The sequence below is a fragment of the Metarhizium acridum genome (genome assembly GCF_019434415.1).
Source record: "Metarhizium acridum strain ARSEF 324 chromosome Unknown scaffold_72, whole genome shotgun sequence".
Taxonomy (NCBI): Eukaryota; Fungi; Ascomycota; class Sordariomycetes; order Hypocreales; family Clavicipitaceae; genus Metarhizium; species Metarhizium acridum.
In genome coordinates, this window is record NW_027094019.1 from 880,988 (window position 1) to 903,203 (window position 22,216).

General features: G+C 50.8%; 6 protein-coding genes across 6 annotated transcripts; 1 reads left to right on the top strand and 5 right to left on the bottom strand.

Annotated features, from left to right (window-relative positions):
- Positions 1 to 68: 68 nt before the first annotated feature.
- On the bottom strand, positions 69 to 1,097 carry J3458_007045 (uncharacterized protein; the record flags this gene model as incomplete). The annotated part of the gene is made up of 2 exons (XM_066119174.1): positions 460 to 1,097; positions 69 to 357 (listed from the first exon to the last, which is right to left on the bottom strand). The coding sequence occupies exons 1-2, from the start codon at positions 984 to 986 to the stop codon at positions 69 to 71; spliced, it is 816 nt and encodes a 271-aa protein (XP_065975811.1). The 5' UTR covers positions 987 to 1,097.
- Positions 1,098 to 1,395: 298 nt separating this feature from the next.
- On the bottom strand, positions 1,396 to 3,373 carry J3458_007046 (uncharacterized protein). The gene is made up of 3 exons (XM_007808543.2): positions 2,361 to 3,373; positions 2,076 to 2,306; positions 1,396 to 2,020 (listed from the first exon to the last, which is right to left on the bottom strand). Exons 1-3 carry the CDS (start codon positions 3,087 to 3,089, stop codon positions 1,742 to 1,744), a joined length of 1,239 nt encoding a protein of 412 aa, XP_007806734.1. The 5' UTR covers positions 3,090 to 3,373; the 3' UTR covers positions 1,396 to 1,741.
- A 1,164-nt stretch (positions 3,374 to 4,537) lies between these two features.
- PUF3_1 (mRNA binding protein puf3) lies at positions 4,538 to 5,705 on the bottom strand (the record flags this gene model as incomplete). Its single annotated transcript, XM_007808542.2, has 3 exons — positions 4,538 to 4,896; positions 4,954 to 5,509; positions 5,562 to 5,705. The coding sequence occupies 3 exons, from the start codon at positions 5,703 to 5,705 to the stop codon at positions 4,538 to 4,540; spliced, it is 1,059 nt and encodes a 352-aa protein (XP_007806733.2).
- A 299-nt stretch (positions 5,706 to 6,004) lies between these two features.
- PUF3_2 (mRNA binding protein puf3) lies at positions 6,005 to 7,201 on the bottom strand (the record flags this gene model as incomplete). Its single annotated transcript, XM_066119175.1, has 2 exons — positions 6,005 to 6,996; positions 7,063 to 7,201. The coding sequence occupies 2 exons, from the start codon at positions 7,199 to 7,201 to the stop codon at positions 6,005 to 6,007; spliced, it is 1,131 nt and encodes a 376-aa protein (XP_065975812.1).
- An 8,548-nt stretch (positions 7,202 to 15,749) lies between these two features.
- J3458_007049 (uncharacterized protein) lies at positions 15,750 to 16,439 on the top strand (the record flags this gene model as incomplete). Its single annotated transcript, XM_007808541.1, has 1 exon — positions 15,750 to 16,439. One exon carries the CDS (start codon positions 15,750 to 15,752, stop codon positions 16,437 to 16,439), a length of 690 nt encoding a protein of 229 aa, XP_007806732.1.
- A 2,062-nt stretch (positions 16,440 to 18,501) lies between these two features.
- Positions 18,502 to 22,030, bottom strand: J3458_007050 (uncharacterized protein; the record flags this gene model as incomplete). The annotated part of the gene is made up of 7 exons (XM_066119176.1): positions 21,424 to 22,030; positions 21,081 to 21,341; positions 20,620 to 20,992; positions 19,891 to 20,562; positions 19,198 to 19,825; positions 18,644 to 19,135; positions 18,502 to 18,594 (listed from the first exon to the last, which is right to left on the bottom strand). The coding sequence occupies exons 4-7, from the start codon at positions 20,511 to 20,513 to the stop codon at positions 18,502 to 18,504; spliced, it is 1,836 nt and encodes a 611-aa protein (XP_065975813.1). The 5' UTR covers positions 20,514 to 20,562; positions 20,620 to 20,992; positions 21,081 to 21,341; positions 21,424 to 22,030.
- Positions 22,031 to 22,216: the final 186 nt, after the last annotated feature.

Genomic DNA, 22,216 nt, shown 5'->3' on the forward strand with positions numbered 1-22,216 from the left:
GCCCTCCTCGGTGTCCCAAAGCGTCCTGTGTCCAATGCAATCGTGTCACGATGCGTGTATGCACGAGTTCATGAAACAGAGGCGTCGCCCATCTCGGCATCGATTCCCCTCGCCTCCCCAGCCAGCTCGCCCACAACACCGCCCAGCACGCCATTCGCAGACCGCACATCCTCCACCGCGGCATCCAGGCTCCCCAGCAAGGCGTCGATCTCCTCCCTCTGCGCCTTCACATGGTCCGCCAGCAGCCCATTCTGCGCCTGTGTCGTCTGCAGCCTCGCATTGAGCAAGCCCCTCTGCTCCGCGAGACGGGGACCTAGATGCGCCCGCAGCACCTCTTCAGGGGATAGCAAGTGCGCCCTGTATTCGGTTTCCCTCGTTAGCAAAGGGCAAAGGGCAAAAAAAAAAGCTTTATTCACAGTGGAAACGAGTAAAAGAAAGAGGAAGAAGAAGAAAACGTACGGCGTGGGGAGGTCCGTCTCGCGGTGCAGTTTCCTCCGCTCCTCCGCGTCGGCAATCAGCCCCTCGAGGTCGTTCATCTTGCGCACCACGTCCCTCGCCCTGAGAATGGCGCCAAACTCCTTCTCGCACTTGTCCCGCAGCCGCTCGACCATCTGGGCCTGCACCTGGCGCAGCACGGGGGACGCGCGCCGCGCAATCGTCGGGTAGCAGGGCGCTACGTTGTCGTACGAGAGCTTGTCGAGCGTGCGGGCCAGCGACGCGGCGTATATCTCTTGCAGGCGGAGGGCGCGGGGGCCCGGCTTGGTCGCTTCCACTTCTTCCTCTTCTTCTTCTTCTTCTTCTTCCGGCGGCCGGGCAGTCTTCTCCGGCTCCGGCTCGGCGGCCACGTCTTCTGTTGGAATTGGAGTTTCGGGCATGGTCAGACGTGCATGGCGAGGCCGGTTCCAACGGCAGAGGTTGGAACGCGAACGCGGTTGCCCTCTCTCCCCGCACACACACGTGACGGGCGGCGCCGGGGAGTCGGTCATCTTGCCGCAGGGTATTAGCGGGGCAAGGGGTTAGGCTGTTGCCCGTTTTGAGAAGGGGCGCGGTACCAGAATAGAAGTATACATGATGGGCTGGGGTGGCTTGCACACGGGACCGGGGAAGGGCAGGCGTACTTTTTTTCCTTTTTTAAAAAAAGCTTTTTTTTTGAACCTTTTTATCGTGCAGATTCGCAGGAATTTTTATCGTGACGTAATCGCTTATCGCAGGGTGATTGGATGTACATGTTCGCCTGGGGCCTTGGTGAACCACATTATGAAGCGTCAGGTTGGTGACACAGCTCTTTCCAATTCAGAAGCTGTACGTGGTATTTTAGACGATATTACTTAAAGGATACGTGTGTGCTTCAGCTTGTGAGACTTGTTGGTAGTGTAGGCAGGATATTACTTCATTCCGGCATTGGAGCTTCGTAAGGCTTCCATCATAGCCTTCAACCTCGGAAGCAACGTAGTAAATGTGTTAGCTTAGCCTCATACTGATAGCGGATGGACCGTATTTAAATCTATAACCTATGGTCATTCATGCTGTAAATGGACAAAAGAAATATTTATACGACGACGTCGCGTCGAAAGGGTGTTCCTCCGTCCCTGGTATATCCACCATAAGACATGTCCTCCGGTCTATTGGGGTATTTTCAAAAATTCCCATTGCGTCTCAACAATCGGTGCACCAAATCAAGACTCCAACGCCAAGGTCGTTGCCACCGTAGGGCAAAAGGAAAGTGTGTGTACCTGTCGCTCTAACTTGCAGACAAAATCACGGCTGCATCTGCTGCCGAAGTATTGTCATTTCTTCCCCCGTCTCTCTTCAATCTCTCACGTTCCCTCTTCCGCTTCTCTGATTCCTTCTTTTTCTGCTGTGCCAAGTATGTCGTATATCGGATCATCCCCAGAGTGAGGATGGCCAAGAATACAAGGCCAACAACAGAACGTCGAATCAATACCCATCTTACGCCTTCAATTTCAGACTTGCTATCGCTGCTGAGCAGAATACTCATCTTGTAATTGACTTTTTGGATCTGATTAGAGGTTATTAACAATGATCAAAAGTAGGTCTTCCACTGACAAACTCACAGCACTCTCGACGGATTTCTGTTCCTCTCGAACAGCCATGTTTCTGTCATTGAACAGCCCACGGACGGCGTCATTAAGAGTCAGCAGCTCCTGGTTAAGCGATTGCGTGAGAATATCGACTTCGTGCTGCAAATGCGTCCGCTGTTGTCTCATTTCTTCTTCTTGCAATCGGCGATTGTTCTTGATTTCCGTGCTCAGCTCTGAGCAGGCAGCTTGGAAGAGATATGTCTCCTGTCAGCCTTGTCAGTCACATTACGCTGCACGCGTTTTGCTTTGGACACGTACATTTTCAACATCGCTCTTGCTGACCAGACTCTTCTGCGCTACATCCAAGTTCTGAGCAAGAATTTTCCGGATCGCCTTCATGGAAGTGACAGCTTGCTCTCGTGAGTAACCGCCCTCCTCCAGCTGCTTCACCAGAGAGTAGCTATCAAAGTGGTGTACATATGGTGGTGGCGCCATGTGCGGGTGTTCAGCCCTGTCGGGAGACGGCATGTGTAGAACAGCCTCGAGCGAAGGAACAGCAGGAGAATCGACGTTGGAGGGTGCTTGACTCGGTTCCTCTGCCGCGTTGCTAGAGTCAGCTACCATGGTAGTAGCGGCTGAGTCCCCCGGTTTACTGGTAGAGGAGTCTGCAGAGCTGACTGACGCCGTCGCAGCTTGCGCTGGAGAAGACTGTTCGAGTTCTGGGCTTGCCCTCTTGTCCGCAGCGGCGCGTGGTTGTGCGCGTGGCTGCTTGGTATCTGTTGTTTTTGCCGCCTCGGTGGCTTTTGTCTCCTCCTGTGCCGGAGCTCGATCTCCATCCTTTTTTAATTCGGTTGACTGCAAAGACTGCGCCTCTGCCTCTTGGGCTTTGTTCCAAGTCGGCTCAACAGCCTTTCCATGCCTAGGGGCAAACGAACTCTTGGATCTCGTCGTAGCCACCCATCTTGTTGCCACAGTGCTGGGAGTGGCGGATGTTCGCGCCGCCCGCAGCAAATACGGATATAAAAAGTTCAGTCTAAAAGTAGCCATCGTTCGTAATCGAGGTCGACGGAACGCAAGCTCGGGTGAGGTATCCCGATACCATGTAATAGGAGAGAAGGGCTCCCGGGGGCTCCGGGGCGTGATTCGTGTGACGGCACTATAGAAAAGGCAGCTTCATTGGGGTTGACGAGGTGATAATATCGACGAAAAATGGAAGAGTAAATCTTCGAAGGCAAATTTATTGAGAATGGGGGATTGTAAGAGAAACAGGCAGGCGCGAAGCAGAATCAATTATGCGAGGGATGTGGTGGAACCTGGGAACTTCAAATTACGTACTGATTCCAGGGTAGCGTCGGAAAACAGAGCGATGTCGCTGTCGGCGGGGGACTCCACTCGACCGGCCGAGGGGCTCAAGTGCCTCCCACGCCGCCCAAAAAAAAAAGACCCATCATTCATGCTTGTGACAATATCAATTCTGCGTGCCTCATTTCTATCCACTCACGCCGACTCAACTCTTCACTAGAATTTCCCAATATTTGGCTCCCTTCGAATCCACGTATAAGAGAATTAAGCGCAGCAAATGGGTCTCAGCTTACACGCAGTCATTATGACATACTGGCACTAAGGTCACTACAGACCCTCAGACAACACGTCACTTTAAATCTCGTCATTTCTGTACAACGCTTATGGACAATGGACAATTCCAACATCAGAGGGAATAAAAACCCTCATAAACAGTTCTCGCTAGAATACAGTCCCGAACCAGAGTCCAGTTCAACCCATCCAAATGTCACCGAGATGTTCCAACCATAACCCCTGTAACCGTTTCATCCAAGCGGTTTCATTCGTTTCATCGGGATGCAAAAACCCTCCAAATGAGTGAAAGTGCCAGCTTGCGAAAGCTAGTGATCCAACATTGCAGAACCCCACAGCCCGAGTCCCCAGAAGAACTAATAAGCGCAAAAAGCGTCACGATCCCAATACTGAACAGTAAGAAAAATTAAAAACAACCGATAATTTCCTTGAATATTTTGTGCTTTGTCGCCAATAATGTTCCGAGAAAGAAATAGGCATGTAGTACGCCACTGTAGGCCGCCATGATATGGCCTTCTTGGCGTTTGAACAAAGTTCCAACGACAAGAAGTGGTGCAAAACGTGAATATTTTTTTTTTAAAGAAAACCCCCTTTCCCCCGAGAACGATCAACTCCGTCAAGGAGATGCAGTTCTCTTGCAAATGCCAAATATTAGTAAGTTGTATCGAGTATGCGTATATGCATTTGTAAACGTTGCTGCTGTAAGGATGGACATTATCTATGCGAGACGGCGCGATGTAGATGTGCTTCTGCGCCGCCGTTTGTCTGCGAATTTGATGCCATAGGACTTTGTTTTATTGTCGTTAATACAAAATAGTGGAAAGGAACGAAGATGCAGTCGGGAACCGCGTCATAATGCCACTTCGTCATCCCCGTACACAGATTGATCCGCAACGTGTCAGCTAGGCTTCTTCCTCTCGCACCTGAGGAGTGACCATGTTAGACAGCTTGTCAGATGTCTTGTTTCCACTCTCTTCAGAAGGAATGCTAATAGCGCTCGCATGAGCACTGCGTGGGCTGCTGCTCTGAGGGCTGCTAGTTTCGTTGGTGAGAGCCGGCGTGTCCGCAGCGGAGTTCAGGTCTGTCTGAGCGGATGCAGCGTCACTCTTCGAAGGCGAGCCGCCAGATCCTAGGCCAAGAAGTTTCTCTAGAGCCTGAAGCTGCCGGGACGTTCCATTCTTCTTCAGGGCGAAAAACTGAGGCTTGATCTCTTCCACCAACATGTGCCTCTCCCTGCCCTCAAGTTGACCAAGGAGTTTTTCTGACACATCAAGTTAACTTTGGGCAAACACTGCTTTCACGAGTTGGTGTCACTTACGAATAACATAATTGCCATATTGGTCTCGCATCATCTGCTGAAGTGGGCTGGTCCCATCGCTACCCACGGTGGTAAGCTGTTCTCGAATACTGGTTCGCTGCTCAGCTGTGCCATGTTCGATGCACTTCTCGACGACATTGGACGCAAACTTGTGTTTGGAAAGAGTGAGCAGCTGAGCCATAACAAGGTCAATCATCCTGGCTCGATCTTCGGGCTTGCCGTTTTGAATGACATGCTGTGCCACATAATTGCCATATTGATCCGTGATGAGTATCTGGGCAGACGCGTGCAACTCCGTCATAATCTCCATCTTGTCGCTCTCTGTCCCATGCTCTAGCATGCGCTGAATGACGCGGCAGCCGTAGGTATGAGATGCGAGGGCGGTGACTTGGCCCCTAACTGCGTTCATGATGAAATCGATGCACTGTCTTGGGACCAGTTCAATGATCTTCTGGACCACATGATTGCCATTTTGGTCGCGAATGACACGCAAAATATCTGGCTCAAGCTCCTTCGTCAATTCGGCTTGTTGCTCAACTAACACATGTTCGAGAGCCTGTTCAAGATAGTCAGCAAGAATCGTGTCTGAAGCAAGAAGATGGTCGTACCTTTTGAACGACACGGCAAGCATAGACCTGCATCGAAAGGTCAACCACCTTACCCTTCATCTTCTCAGCCAATACTTTCTTCTGTACTTGGTTGCCGTGTTCAAAAAACTTTTGAACAACGTAGTTACCAAAGACATCCTTCATCAACTGAATAGCGTTTGGCTCAATCTCTCGGAATACTTGATCTTTTTCATCGCTGTTGGCTGACTCCAACTTCTGCTGGATAAATCTCGAACCATGCTGATCGCCACTGAACTCAACAACGTGGTTATATATATCTTTCAGTTCGTATCGCTTGTTCGACTTGTTGCTGAGACGAAATTCATCCAAGAGCACACTGCGAACACCTTTGCCAGGATCCTGATCTCTCGAGGGTCGGACGGGAGGCAGATTGGCGGCGAGGGAATATGCTGAAGGGACGGGATGAATGCCGTAGCCAGACATCATGGCGTTGCGGAAGTTTTGCGTATATGGGTCAATATAGCTGGGTGCGTATTGGGGAGGCAAGTTGGCAAATGTGTATTGGCCAGATAAAACGAGGGTGCGAACCCGCCGTTGAAATGTTGCGCGGGAACACTTCGTCTCTCTGTTTCGTTGGATCGGTGGTCCCGGGATGATGGCCTGGCTGGGAAGGCATCGGGATTTACAGTATAGTTGCGAGGGCTGTTGCCACTCTCCAAGCGGAAAGCCGGGGAGCCAGAAATCCTGTCAATAGACCCCCTCTTAATGTACTGTGCAGCCATGGTGTCCGTATCCATACCACTGTCATATCGAGAGCTGGAAGATTCAGTCATCCAGGACTGTGATCCAGGGTTGAACTGAAATGGTTGCGATGTCGGGTTGAAAGTGTTTGAACTACTACTAGCATTGTCCAAAGCCAGCCGACGTCCAGTTTGGTAGGCCAGCTCGTCATCGAGTTGCTTGTTCAGGTTGAAGGCCCTTTGGTTTGCGCTCTGGCTTGAATAAGATGGTGCGTGGTTACCAATGGCCCGTTGCGAGTGGATGGAATTGCTTGGCGTATGACCACGGTATACGTCGTGTTGGAAGGCAGGCGAGCCTTGAGATTGCCGTGAAGGAGGGATGCCGGCTTCACGAGAGACTGACTGAACCCCCGGAAACTGGGCAAGCGCTTCCATGTATAAGGCATCCATACCGGGCAGTTTCTGTGATGTAAAGGCAGAGGTAGAGGAATATGCGGCAGCATCGCCAGGGAGGGTGTGACCACCGCCAAAGCTGCCCTTCTTCACACCGATCGCGGTTGGAGGATGGTCAAAGTAAGCGGCGCCGTTCGAGATGGCAGCATCGCGGGTTCTGTTCGGAGAGGTGCTAACTGATCGAGCAGGGTGTTCTGTCTTCCAAGGGCCTGATGCTCCCCAAACATCAGCCTCCGAGTTAGCAGCAAGGGCGCTGGAACCGGAAGGACTACCTTCGGTTTCTAGGAAAGAGAAAAATTGGGTAAGTACTCATGAGTCTCGGCGCGTCAGGGTAGGCGAAAACATACCTTTGCTGCCGATGGAGCGCTCTCTGGCGTTGGATAGGGAAGCAGTCCAAATGTTGGAGTTGGGATACAGATTGGAGCCTGGGAAACCAGACCCCATTGACTGCTGATGTTGAGATTTATCGTTGGAACCCGGCGGCATCTTGAAAGAATAAAATCCGGCCCTCGACCGCGCCTAAGGGGACGAAAGTCAGTGATGGTTATAAACAATTTATGATGATGAGAAGGCGAAGCGGGCGCAGAACTGAACACAGGACAAAAAAAGCCGGAGCCCGTGTCAGCGTGTCAAGAGACAGCCGTGCCACCAAAAAAACGAAACCAAAACCAAACACGAAGTGTGGGTGTTTGTGCGTGGGGAGCCTGGGCCTGGCTTCTGCTGTCTGCGTCTGGGAAGGCCAGAGGCGACGTCCCAGATGTGCTGGCCCATTTGACCCCGGGCGATCCAAGGCTGCCAGGCCTCCCTTCCGCGTGCGCTAGTCTGGCGCAGCCTTGAGACACACGAGCCCCTCTGACGTCGAGGCCCATGGCGCTAGCATCACCGCGCGCATGAGCGGCAAGGGTCCAAATGTTTGGCTTGGCTGGCACTGCACTGGGCCCGATGCGGCGAAGAAAAAGGGCTGGTCGAAGGGAATAGAGATGGCGGTACAAAGTAATCGACGCAACTTACCGAAGTGGCCATATTATTATTATTTTTTCCCGGTGCAAGTGTGGTAGATCGAGGTGGTTGTGTCGACAGGACGGATTTTCGGTGGGTATCTGGGCTATATAAAGGACAGGAAAAGATATAAAACAAAATAGACTCCGCCGGACAGGCTTCTAAAGTTCGAGGATGAGCAGGGAGGCAACGGCCGCAGTCACATTAAAAAAGCCGGACCAAATACCTCTGATCCTCTGACCACAGTGTGATTCGACGCGAGTCGCTTGCTTGGTTTTGTTCTGTTTCGGGTTCACTTGTGTCAATGGGGCCGTCTATCTCAGAGTGACGGGGGTTCTTGAATCGCAGCGACAGGCCACGTCAAGAGATCTGAATTTTCCAGATGCTCTCGTGTCGAAGGAAAAAGAAAAAGAGCAACAGCCACTCCGTAGCAAAATGAGAAATGTAGCTCAGGCGGCTTCGCAGCCTCTGGGGACAGTTCTTGACGTTTATCGGCTATGATGATGGGTTTGCATCAAAACACATAAGGAACAAGAGGCACTGCGCACAAAGGCCTGTCAGCACAAGGGCTCCCGCTCACATAATATGATCACCGTTTTCTGAGTAGCAGCTTGTATCAGTGTGTCGGCTGGCTCTGACGAGGCAACAATGGGCTGGGATTATGCTCAAGTGTGGAGGAGACAAAAAACCGGGGCCAGCACGTCGCTTTGGTTGGTAAGGCTGATGCGAAGATGTGTGTGGCACCAGGCCGGGCCATAGGTCTGTCGGTGGTTGCGATCGAAATCGAAATAATACAGCCAGGTCAGGTCGCCAGAGGCGCGCCGAGGTGGGGAAGCCAAAGTCAAGGAGGTGCGGCGTAAATTTCCAGTACTTACAGATCGGGCAAAGCAACTAGCAAAAATGACGTGCTGTGCTGTGTTGGTGACGGCCTGGTGGTACTCGTACCCGGGACTGTGCGTGATCCCGCCGTCAGATTGATTGTTGGCGTTTTCTGACTCCTCCCAGGTTTTAGCGGTACCGACTGCCGAACTTTAAGATGCGTTGGTGTCAAAATCCTTCATCTGTCCGCGAAATTAAACTTTGTATCGATCAATATACTATGTGCGAGATGGACGAGCAGAATGTTTCGGTTGAGGGTTTGACTCGACGGATAGGTAAGAGTAGGCGGGCTGCAGACGACATGTACAAGATGGTGTCTCCGGCAATGGACAAATATAAACCAACCACAAGCTCCGGGCCGAAAATATACGTGGCCAGAGCTGAGCGGCAATAAGTGAAAGAGCCGACTGCAGTGCGGTGACTGTGACGAATGGACAAATATAGACAAAGCGATGTTGGTCACGGTGGAAGAGAGAAGGAGAGCCAACAAATCGTGGAGGCGCCGCGAGCAATGTAGATGTATGTTGATGATGAGCCAGGGCCACCAGAAAGGGCGGATCCAATGCAACGCGATCAAGGGGCCAGTATTTCCTTTCTCGACGAGACAAACTAGACGGGAATGCGGGAAAATAGCGCTGTCGAACGAAAATGTCCCCTTCGGTACAGGGATAATAGTTGCGAGGAATGATGGCCGAGACAGATTTTCGACCAAGGGAGGACGGCCGCGCTGGGTGGAGAGGAGTGGGCGGGTTTGGCAGGCATCGGCTGGTAGGAGAAGCCAGAGACGAAGAAAAGAGTCGAGTCTGGTGTAAAGAAATAAGGAACAAGCGGGGGCATAAATTGATCAACGCCTCTAAGCAAGATGGAGCGAGGCAGAAACGAGAAAGATGATGAGACGGAAGGCTACTAGATAACGAGACACACATGGGAGGGCCAATTGCTCAAAGGGACATCGGAGGTAGGGCGGTAGCAGGACCCTTCTTGGCTCTGCCAGGCAGCATCGAACTTGTTAGTTACTCTATAGTACCTAGGTACCTAGGTACCTAGGTACCAAGGTAGTAGGCATACAGAGTACGGAGCGCTGAGAAGGTTCTCGTGTGTTGATGTTACGTCTGCTTTCCCGTCTGCTTTCCGTCACTGTGTTTCCTTGGTTGCACAGGCACAACACAACACCCAGGTGCCACGAGCGCGTTCGAGTGTACGCAGTACGGAGAGGAGGGGATTAATGGGCAGATGGCGCTGAGAATATGGACACAGCAAGAGGAGTGGCAGACGATCAAAGCGGCGGGCAATCGTTCGTAAGCCGTCTTTATTGAAGGGAGAGAGTGTGTAACGGGGTGACGGCCGAGGGTGGGAATGATATTGCACGACAACAGTTTCAGTGACATGGAGGGCAAAGGCGATGCACGACGCACAACGCACAACGCACCAGACGGTACAGAAACAAACTCAAGGACCAGTCTGGACGTTTCAATAGTCCGTACGCCCTGTAGCAAACTGTGCAAGCCGAGCACTCGGCGGTTGTGGGATCATGTGTCATCATCATCACCATCATCATCATCAAAGGTCTACATACCTACCTACTAAGCCAGGGACCGTTGGTCTGATGAGGGCAATCCGAGGGGTCTCGTACCTGGTAGTTATATTCTACTTATCCCCCCCTTTTTGACGCATTCTAGCATCGCTGCGCTTATCAAACAGACAAGGCATACTTTTGGTAAATTAAGCACTCAAGTAGAAACAAACCACCTGGATCTGCCTCGTATGGCCATCATCTGGTCCTCGACGTCTTTCTCGCCATTGGCATCTCCAGACGGATTCGGCAAGAGCACACAATGTTAAACGGGAAAGGGCAGGTTAAGCTGTCAGGCAAGCATGACCCACAAACTTGCCCGACCTAACCAGTGATGGAAACGACAGCCATCTGCTCCACGAGTGTAACAATTTCTCCCACGTCTTCTACCCACCACGCCACTCAAGTGTCGTAGCGTGCATGGACTGAATCTGAAGTAGCGCACTTACCGTTGATGCATTATCAAGGCCAAAGCTCGACCATGCGTGTCACACAGTCTACAAATTTGCACTTGCTAGCCCCTCGAAGATGCATACCGCACTCACGCTCGCATGAAAGACACCCATCCACACACATGGAAACGAAACAGGTTGACCCGCGCTATGGGCCATCAGCATCATATCTGTTGAGCCGCCCAATCTATGAAGAATTTCCGGACTGATCTATTGAAAGAAGAGATGACCAACGGTCAGCCAAAGAGAGGCCCGACCTTGCACATAGTATTACCCCGACGCTGACATTTGTAATGCATTCATCAACAGCCCTCCCAGCATCGAATCGCGCGGTACTAAGTGGCCCTTGCACAAACGAAGAGGGGTCAGATTTGTCCAGAGGCCTTTCCCCTGGCGGCGTTTCTGGGACTAATAAATAAGGAGAAGCGGCAACATGGCACCTATTATCGCCAGATCGACCTGAACATGGTACGGGTGCCCGTCAGTTACCCGAATCCACACACCCACTCAATCGACCTACTTACGTCGAGGCCAACCACTAAGTCATCCACCCTTCCTGTGGTATTGAATGGTTGGTCACCTGGGCAGCATCAAGCCTGTCCCGCTCACAAGCGAACAAGGGAGGTTATCAAGTTATGCGCTCAATGCTGCCATCCGAAATACTCGCTCGGCACTTCTCACTCTGGAACTCATGAGTTGTGTCTTGAACTCTCTCTGTCTGGATAAACAGCCACATGGTACCGAAATCCTCCAATGACCTCTTGTTGTAACCTCGCGGAGAAAGCGAAAACCTGCAACAAATGGCCACATTCGTTACTACATGATTGTCACAGTGACAGTTTGGAGGGCCACATGGCCCTTCCTATTGTTTTATCTCATGGATTTACTTTGTCACTTGCCATCGATTCACCGGGTTCTCCATCTGCTTTCGAGCCGCTTTCCCCATGGCTATAGGCTGCTTTCCAAGATGATGGCGGCTATGGGCTCTTCCCAAGGTTTACAAGTGCGTGTCTTATCTGTACTCACCATGAGTTCGACGTCCCTCACCCCGCTTCCGGTGTTGCATAATTGATCGTTGTGCTTCATTCACGTATCACTTCCATAGAATGGCCCCCCTCGCATGACTTGGAGCTGCCAATTTCCCGTCTACTAAGCAACAAAGTTAGGCGAGGGCGGTGTCGGGTAATTCAAGTAAACGCAGCCAATGATTTGATACATGTCATAGTATTAACCATAGCGATCATTTGTAACGGTCATGGTCATTCCATGACTGCTCTCCACGTTTTACCAGCCCTTCTCCCTCTTGTACTTTGACTGTGAGTCTCCATCACTACAATTGATGGGCCGCTCCGCCGGCTACCTAGTCAACATTTTCTTCATCATCTATCACACAGTAACTTGCAGCCTCCGATTACATATACGTACAGCATGGATCATGTCTTAAAGGCGAACAGCCTTCAATTTGCTAAGCATACCAAACACATGAGACGCTCTTGGTCATGTGTTGAGCAACCGTGGCAAATATAGTACCCCTGTTCTCCGCGGTATCAAACGATGGGGTCCTTCCACTAGGGTGAATAGAATTCCTCTTCTCTAACAGCGAAATCCCACCCGTTTGCCTAACATTTATGTAGAAACAAACACATGGCTACTGCGAACTCCAAACGGCGGGATGTCCAAAGCACATGAATATCTCAGCCAATTAGTACTGGAACTGCTTTTTTTGGTCACGCGGATGCTCATGACGGTTGAGTTGGTCTTGGGACTGCGACGACGGGCGCCATGATATTAGTTCGGGCCGACGTATCCTCTTGGGACATCTGCGATATCTGTGAGAGGGCAGTTGTGCGGTGAGCTCAGGTAAGTATCACCTTAACCAAAGATGTTCAAATTGACATGTCAATGGGAAATAGGATCGGGTCATTTTGCCCAGTACAGTGCGCCTGGAAAGTGTTCCGGTGTTTGTTAGCAAAATCAGATGGAACTCGACGAATGAAGGCGTCTTTGAGTCACGTTATCTGGACCCGGGCGAATCTAGATTCTCGAACTTCCCACTTCAGCATCGCGCGCGGCACTTGGAGACCATGACAGTAAGACCACTCCTAGACAGATCGTGTGATGCCTGAAAGTGGATGTAATGATAGCCTCTGCAAATCGCCGTCACAAAGTGGCGGAGTAGCATTTGAAGCTACAATCCACCATGGTATACACATTTAACTGACTACCCTATTTATTGACCAGGTGTGAGAGAGAGGGAGAGAGCATGATGGGACCTGGCACTGAGCCGGAGCTTAGGCTAGGTTCGTGAGCGGCGCAGGGTTGCATCCAACGCCCTCCTGGTGCTCTTACTGCATAACACCCCTTGCGTGCAGTGTGGAGTCCAACCCCAGATGATGGCGGAATTCGTATTACTGGTCACGGGATAAGACTTCCCGGCTGAGCTCAACAATAGATGCTGCACCATCTAGCAACCTACGTGCATGTAGGTTGGGATTAGCCAAGGCGGCGATACGTAAGAAACTTGCACAGAAACCCCCCCGTATACGACCCATGTGAATGAAGTTGGGACTCTGGCATTGAGGTTTGAGAGCGAAGGGACGGTGAGTCATTTGCAAGTCCTTGCAACACATAGGGACTCTTTCAGCGGTCCTAACTGATGTGACTGACCAACGTGTTGCCTTGCGAGGCACAATGAGCAGTCGGCTGAACAGACAAAAGGCAGCGTCAGAACACACCGGGGAGAGGTAAAATGCGGTTCATATAGGACATGTGACAAGTTGGGTTGTCACGCTGCCAAAGTGGTTTCAAGGACATTTCTGAAAGCCGATGGAGCTACGTCCACGATTACGCCTTGTATGAAGTTTTGGAATTCAGCCGAGGGAAAAGACGGGACGGAAATGGGCCGACCTGTTGTTTGTCTCTTCTAGGGTAGCACAATGGACGGAAAGAAGTGTTACAGATGTGTTTGGGGCGGTCGACGTCGATGTTTGATCCTGAATTTTGCTGGCGGACGCGATATGACAAGGCAAGCCGGTGCGATAATCGGAGCTCACATAGCCTGTGAGACGGAAGTAATTGAGCAAATGTTTGCAAAACCCAAGCACAAATTGAAGCTCCTTCGTGAACGTTCCGTCGATAGCTCCTGAATTCGACTACAAGATGTATTGTAGTTCGTGGTCATCACGACATGTGTCGTCGTTTTTGCTAAATCCTTGTCACGCCATCTGTGACATGGTCCAACGCGACAAGTTACCAATCACACAGCCGGGCGCCAAAACAGCAAATAACACGGCGCTGACTAAAGTGCACAAAACATGAAAGAGAATTGCATTGTGCATGAGGGAGTACTGTGAATGGAACCGGTATCGAATCTTGTACTGTAATCATGCAAGCTTTTATCAAGCTTCAATTATGAATCGTAGAGATGTTCTGAAAAGGCGGTGTTGGCAGGCACACCTGAGGGGCCAATTCAGGTCAATTCAGGTGACGGATGTGCGCGTCCAAAGTTGGCTTAGCGCGCACGTTAGTCAGGGGTAACGCACGGATAATCGAAGGCTTTTGCACAAGCTACGGAGTTTTTGTATTTACAATACATGAATGAAATGTAGAGCGGTGGTGACCCCGTCGACATTAAAGACGCAACGGTTGGAGCATATTCGAGCCAGAAAAAGATATGCCAGCCGAACATGAGTTACTGCATTGATTCTGCCCAGCACTACTCCGTACGGAGTACTCTGTGTGCACTCATCGCGTATCATGGCTGATGCCATTTGGCGGCCGGGGCTTCGACACAAACAAGAGAGCAAGAAGAAAAATACAGCCGGGGTCTCGTCCACGGAACCGACTTGATTGGTTGCATGGGATTGAAACGCCGAGCAGGAGCCAATGGCTGCTGAGGCGGCCCCTGCAGATGACCCAATTTTAGGCGTCATCCTCATTTTGACTGTGGATATGGAGTTTGCAAAGTATCCATCGCCCCTTCCAACTTGGGGCCCAAGCCTGGATGTGCCTGGCTAGAGAGCAGTTCTGGCCCGGTCGTGCGTTCTTTGTTTGTGTGCTTCGTCCCATGGGCAAGGGGCAGAAGTGGTTTAGCTTGGTCATCTGGCGATTCGGCCGTCATGGAAGCGCTGAGCCACCAAAACAGAATCAACAATCAGACCCGTAGACGCTCAGCCACCGTATCCCAGGCGGGCACTGTCGTTCGCTCCTGTCCCTGGCTTGGCCGTCTTGGCCGTCTCCTTTTGCTTTCCCCTTCTACTTTCCCCTTCTACTCCGTATGGTCCGCCTCCGTATGGTCCGCTACACTCCCTCTCCCTCTCCTCCCTCGAGTACACACATTTCCTGCACCCATTTGTTGGCGGGCAACCTTGGAGCAAAAGGCCCCTTCGCTTCGAGCCTTTATGCTCTCTTCTTACTGACATTCCTTGTTGAAAACTGTTATACTCTTCTTTCAAGAGCTTGTTTCATTCTTTTGACAAGTTCTTCTGGATTCTTCAGCTCCATTCCTTTAGCTGAAGATCCGTCCAATCCTTCCGTAACAACCTCACCAACTACGAATACGAACCCCGTGTCCCAACGACCAAGACAACTTGCCCTCGTCAGCTTGTCATTGTTATGAATGCATTTCGATCTTGATCGGCTTCTTGCATTCTAGCCTGGCAGAACTTTACCTGACGTGAGTTTTGACTGTTTGATCTACGTGCTGCCCTATTCGCTGCTATGTATTTGTCTTGCTATTTTTCGTCTGCGACAAAGGACGGTATGGGGGTGATACATATTGGATACGGAGGGCGGGTTGGGCCTAGCCAAAACGGGCTACGTATGACGGCCTTGACCTTCAACCGCCGCCAAACGCCAAACGCGAACCAGGACGTCCATATATATGCAGATTGTCTCGCACGCCTGCTCTTGCTCACCGCGATAAGTCGTTGGCACATGCGGCAATGGGTCCATCGTTGGAATGGATTTTTGCACTATCATGAGCGTCAAGTGGTCGCGAGAAATTCAATACTCCTCGCGCTTTACTTGTTCCAGTACTGCACATTGGACTACTAACATATGGACTGCTGGTTACAGATCTTGCATTCATTTATTATCGACGGCAGCGCCTTGTCAGTAACTCGCCTTCATCATGCCTCCCACTTTTTTAACACGGGGTACCCTGAGCCCCTTCGTTGAGGGGAGCTCTATCTCGGCTCGCAGCGCGATGCCTTCCACCGACGGACACTTTGCAACACAGCCCTGGAGGTCACTCCTCGTTGACAGCAAACGGCTCGCCATCCGTTCATTTTCAACCATCTCCCGCCGTAACGACGACGGCCAGAATAACTTGATTGACTTAATGCTCGTCATCCTGGGCCTTGTTTTTGCAGCCCTCATCCTCGCCTCGCTTCTCTACCTGTTCCACCGACGCCGCCGCCTACAGCATCTTCACAACGGCACCCTGCCTACTTATGAAGATGTCAAGCAGACCAACCCCCGCGGCCTGACCATCGAGACAACTCACAATGGCCGGTCGAGCGTCTACTACATTGGCCGTGACGGCCAGCCCATGCTTCAAAACCCTCACTCGCCCCCTCATTCTCCCGACAACGTTCCGCAAATCCATATTACATTCCCTGAAGAACATGACGAGAATGGACGTCCCAAGAGCGGTCGCGTTCTAGTGGTGCGTGTTGGTGACAACGCCGCTGTTGGTCTCGAGCCCATGCATGAAGAACAACTGCCAGCATACGAGAAGGAGTCCAAGGGTCAGTTTCAGTCCATTGACATGGATAACATTGGCGGATTGAAGGAGAAGGACCGGACCTTGTTCCAATAATTTAATGAGCGGGATCATTTCATTTCTTTTTATCCTTTTTTTCGACTTCTCAGCCTTTCCTTGACAAGAATTCATTGGTTTGTTTCTCTTTTTGCCCGTTTTCTCACGTCTCGGCCAATCACAAAGACACTCTTGCCAGGCCATAGGTCAGCTTGTGGTACTGCACCAATAATAAGACAGCAAAAGCTGCCGGCAACAGTTGCAACGTGGACTGTCATAAAACGACTCGAGTTGGCAAACAATACTCGATACCGGCTACTCTTTCGCATTGCTCGACAAGCGTTCCGCAACTTCTATCCTTTTGATCAATCACAAGCGCAACTGTTTCTCTTGGATCGTCTCGCATCTGTTTCTCATTTTCGCGATTTACACCTTGAAGTAACTTAACGACAAACACTCTACGATTAAAACACATTCATAGTCATGGTATGTGTAACTGATGTGATACCGGTGCATTGGTCTCTCGCGCGACATGGTCTCCTGTTGATTATAGGGTCTACACTCAATTTCTCAACTGATGACTGGTGAATGATGATGCGGTGCAGAAATGGGCACAAAGCGGCAAGCCAAGTTCGTGCCGTGTTATCGGCTGCCCCCCAAGCACCAGACGTCAATTAGTGAGAGGAAACCGCAGCCATTGGACGGTTGATATCAGGAAGAGGCGGGCAAGTATATAGCAACAGCGGACGGAAGGTTGCACAATACTGGAGGCAAAGGCCATGGCTCTAGCCAGGCATGGAACTACTGCCTCCAATGTGGTATAGTTGTATATTCAATAGTGTATAATTATACAAATTACGTATGTACTGTTTTTATGAAAAAAATTATTTTTTTTATTTTTTTAAGGTTGAAAGTAAGTTATCATCTAAGTACCCTAGTTGCGCATTATCCCTGGAATGCAGACGGCTTTAGCCATGCTTTGAACTGTGAAAGGCGAACCACTTTGTTTCCTGTCAGCCACTTAGCGCAAGTTTGTTTTCAATCGAGGCCGTCATGAACAGCAGCAAAATGCAAGTGGCAAACACATGTTAGTGCCCACTGGCAGTGTCGGAACAAGTGCGTGCACGCTAACAACATCGCCGTCACGACTGGCCCAAGTTCGCAATCCTCAGGCTCAAGCAAGAAGCTGTGTTGCATGCGCTTCGTTGTGTCGAGCATAGTGGCTGCCTGCTTATGCTTGTTTCCATGCCAAGTAAACTGGCTGGCTGGTTCCCTTGTGCACGGTATCAGGATGAGCTCTGGGCCGTGCATTTCGATATCGTGAGAGGGGTCAAGTAGAACGGGGTTGTGTGCTGGTTCAGCCAAGACAACCTGGGGCAGATGGCGTCAAGTTCCTGGCCCGTCTCAGCGCAACTAATGGCAACTACCTAGGTAGTCATGTACTGCGTCACAAGGCGGGTTCGTGAATGCAAGGTCCGACATGGACAACGTGATGACATTCACGGATAATATGTGTATTAGAAGCGTTTGGCTCAAGATACATCACGCCAAGTGAGTGTTGGTATACAATATGCAAAAAACGCCAGTTCATCCCATCAATACCATATGTACGCCATATATGGGAGTTCGTTTTTGTACGCGCAGGAAAAAATCCGTCGTAGCATCTCTCACCAAACGCCAGGAGAATAGGCCCAGCTTTCCTTGTGAAAAGTACAAAAATAAACGCAAAAATTCTATAAGAAAGAAACGCAGTAAAGTAGTGCAACTTTTGTCCCGAGTACCCCGACGATTCTTGGGGTCGGGGCGTAGGGTCCTTTTGTTCAAGATGCATTCCTTTCAAATTATTTAGACCACGAGTTGTAACATGGACGACCTTATTGGCCATTAGTACGTCGTTTGGTCTCACGATTGACGTGAGGTTGTAGTTGTCCATGTGCCATGGCATGCTGCGCCAGTATGCAGACATCACGCACACACACATAGTACGTAATTTCCACGGGTTGGATGGCGTTTGTACATCTAATTGCCCACTGGATGCACCCTCAGAACCAGGTGTATCATCATTCAGTCTGTCCAAGGGGCCTGTTGTGTCTGGCGGGGGTGAATAAGTGCTTGTCTCCGTCTAATAGCCACCAGGAGGTTGTGAATAACCGCCCTGGCCGTGTTGTCGGTTCATGTAATGGTCCATAAAGACGTCGCCGCCAAACACGCTCTGCTGTGCCATTAGGAAGCCTGCACTTGGTTGCGGTATCGCCTGTTGAAACATGGATGGATTCACCGCTATGCATCCCTGGCATAGGCACGCCCTCGACATTCATAAGTGGGTTTGTGTCTGGCAGCACAGCATCCAAATCTCCCATTGGCATCAAAGAGTTTTCACCGTCGTACGTAAGCGGATCTGGTGTAGCACTGCCAGCTCTATTTCTGGCTTGAGCAAGGAACAGTGGGATCCCTGGTGCAGCATCCCCTTGACTTGCCTCGATTGCTTGAGTTCCAGCCTTTGGGGCAAATATGTTTGGAGCTGGCGGTGATGGATGGGATCCAGTCCACCGTGTCGAGTCGGAAGGACTGTGCGAGGCCATTCGTCTGTGATACTCTTCGGGTTTGCCGGTGGCGATGCTCTCGAGAATAGCGTCAGGACCTGGTAAGCGGTTTGAACCTTCGGATTTGGACCCAAACATGCTCTCGGCAGCTCTCTGGTCCGCTACTTTACGTGTCTTGCTGAAGTCTTCAACTAGTGTCGCGTTGTGGTTGTACTACATGTCAAGGCAAGGTTAGTGGACAAGACCCATGGAACAAACATATCAAGGAGACGCACCGCCTGTTGTGCAACGTTCAATATGTCACACCATGGCCTGGTAACTCTTTGAACCGAGTCGATAAGAAACCGAATATGCGCCTCGTCGACCTCAACGCTCCGCCATAATGGTGCCGTCGTAACATCGGCGATGTCTCGGTACAGCCCATATTGCAGAGCTACTAACAGAACGCGAACGCATTGGGTTGACATCTGAAATGTGGAATAATCGCCCGCAAGCTTGAGCTTCCCCGTATCATGCATCTGGTCAACCTCGTTTTGAATTGCATCGCAAAAGCGGCCTAGGCACATTGCATGAGCGACTGCCTGTTTCTGCGACCGAGCTATGAATTCCCTCGGGAGCTTGCGGAGAATCTCTATCGACACCTTGTCCCTCTGACCTGGCAATGAGAACCGGTATAAATCGATATGGCTGACGGCCAAGTGAGTGTGCAGAAACACGTAGCCGGCTCGTTCGGGGGATGCCATATACTTAGCGACGGTTTGATCACTCAGAAGAATTTCGGGGGGCAACGACATATGGAATCGAGTCAACTCGTTTTGTAGTCTATTAATGTCAGTCATTACTTTTGACGCGTCGAGTTGCGACTGCGATGGAGAGCTTGAGCTGCAAAGTCGCTTCGTAGTTCTGGACGCAAATGGGTTATTAGCTTCCCCCGCTAGGATTTCAGCGCATATACCAAAGCCACTTACACTTGTATACGATGTCGCAAATCAATAAGACGAAGCTGATACCCATGTAAATTGATGGTACTAGGATGATTTCCAGGTTTGTCATACAATCTCTCGGCATTGATTGGTCTGTTTTCTCGAAACGCTGCTTCCGAGCATGGCAAGGCAATTTGCATATTTTCGGCACGACAAGAGATGTACTCTTCATACCCACCCGCTAGCATGCGATCCAAGTAGAAAAGCTGCCAAGCGATACGTCGCAAACACTCTTGTTGAGCAAACGTTTGATTTTGGGGCAGTACATCCCAGTTGACCCGTAGACCTAGCATCAGCCTCGAGGCGACTCCAAAGGATTGCCAAAGCTTGGCAAATTCTCCACGAATAAGGTTGAACGTGATGCTTAATGCAAAGAGAACTAGAAGATCGTCGGAGAACTTGTAAATGTTTTGAAACAGGTACATTTCGACATGGGCGCTGCATTTGACGCCAAACTCGCCACCAGAATCGCTGGGGCTCACGAAAACTGCCGTGATTCCGCACACGGCCGCTGCCACAACGGGGTCAAATGTGCCTTCCTGAATTTCTCTGTAGGTGGTATCTGGGTGCAAAAACCCTTGGCACGGCAGCCAGTACATGTTGTCCATGTAGGCGTCCACGTGCCTTAAGAGTGTATCCCGACGTACTAGCCTTTCTCTACATCAACGGTGTTAGCAGCCTGAGGTGTAATGACTGTGACTGGAGGCAACATACTCGGAGGTCAAATTTGAACCTTCTGTTATTAGAGCAAAATGATCATGGTTGGTACTTCCAGTACTCGATGTCGGACTAGTAACGGTGTCTGACCTGCTGGCGGTTCCCGAAGTGGACAAGTTTGCCTCGGCAGCATCATTGGCTTTGCTGGAACTCCCCGCCGCATTGCTTGCGTTTTGGAACCGAACATTGGTGAACCTTCTCTTCGCTGGCGTATACTCGCAAGGCAAGCCGCCAGCTTCGCATCTCTTACATCGTGGTAAATCACCCGAACATTTAGTTTTGTGAGAATGGCATTGGCTGCACGCTCTTTGTGCCCTCTTCCTTAGAGTGCCGGCCTCTGTATGGCTGTGAGATGGTGTTGTTCTTGATACTATAGTTAACACTAGTCAGCGCATCTTGAGAGATCTTACTTGAGAATGAGACGCCTATTAGTTTCAAACTGTAGGGTACAAGCTTACTTGCAGCCTCTTCATCTTCCTCCGTGTTGGCAAAATTGCATGTTAAATCCAGTCTCGCGCAATTTGTGCAGGGCCCATCTCCTGGGTTGCCAGAGCATTTGACCTGTTGACATCAAATCTATCAGCAAAGCCTTCATACCAATACAAATAGCTATATTTCACGCGAGAGAATTAAGCACTTGTTTCAGGATAGAATGCAGAAAATTGTCATATAATATGGCGTTTGGAGTAGGTAGGTGTATAATGGCATGATAATGTCCGCTGGTCACATGGTGGCGTTAATGAGGGCGAAAGGACCCAAGAAGGCGCAAAATTGACTTGATAATGGGCGAGAAGTTTCTACCTTTCTCAGTCGACATGTGCGGCAACAATCGCTCAGAATTGGGGCGGTACGACGACGTTTTGTTGGAGGAGTAACAGTTGTAGCAATACCGGACGTTACCAAGGAAGCAGACGCTGCTGTTGTGGGAGCCTCTTGCCCGTCAGCATCGGGGGCTGGCGGCGGATCCATGTACTAGGACGATGTCGAGCGCTCAGTGAGTATCGCGCATGAAGTGAGGCATGAGGACGCACGACGATGAAGACAGATCGAGGTGACTACGTGCATGCAGAAAAACGGGCGACGATTGTTCCCTATTATAGGAGTCATAAGGGCTGGGATAGGAGGGGAAAGGAGGAGAGAAGAAGCCAAGTCCGGGCAGGGCAGTCCAGATTTTGTCGGGAAACAAAGCAAGAAGTCGTTGCATTGGCCTGAGAGAATCGAGTTTGGGCTTGGGGCAGAGCGACAGTGCGACGGGCAGTGCTCAAGTGTACTGACTCTGGCTACCAGGCCTTAACTAGGTCTCGCCCTATTGTAACCCTCGATGTCTGCGGCGCGCCAGAGCTGCGCTGGAAGTGGAACAGGGTGCTTTGGACCTCGCCGGGTCAAGTGGCTTGCTTGTACGTATCGGCCGTCGCTGCGACGTCTGTTTGGATATCGTGAATGGGGCCAGGCCCGGCTGTCGCCCGAGGGTGCCGAACCTGGTGGTACAACCGTGTTAATATTGTGTGACTGGGGCCTGCAACCAGCCGCTAGTCCAAGCGGGAGACAGGATGAGACAGGCTGTCGCTGAGGCGCTGAATGGCTCAATGATTCC

Bases quoted from the DNA above. Each gene is read 5' to 3' on its own strand.
- J3458_007046 (XM_007808543.2), bottom strand. From the start codon at position 3,089: ATGGCTACTTTTAGACTGAACTTTTTATATCCGTATTTGCTGCGGGCG. The intron at 2,307-2,360 runs GTACGTGTCCAA...CAAGGCTGACAG, and splicing joins GCAAGAGCGATGTTGAAAAT to GAGACATATCTCTTCCAAGC. The intron at 2,021-2,075 runs GTGAGTTTGTCA...ACCTCTAATCAG, and splicing joins AGAAATCCGTCGAGAGTGCT to ATCCAAAAAGTCAATTACAA.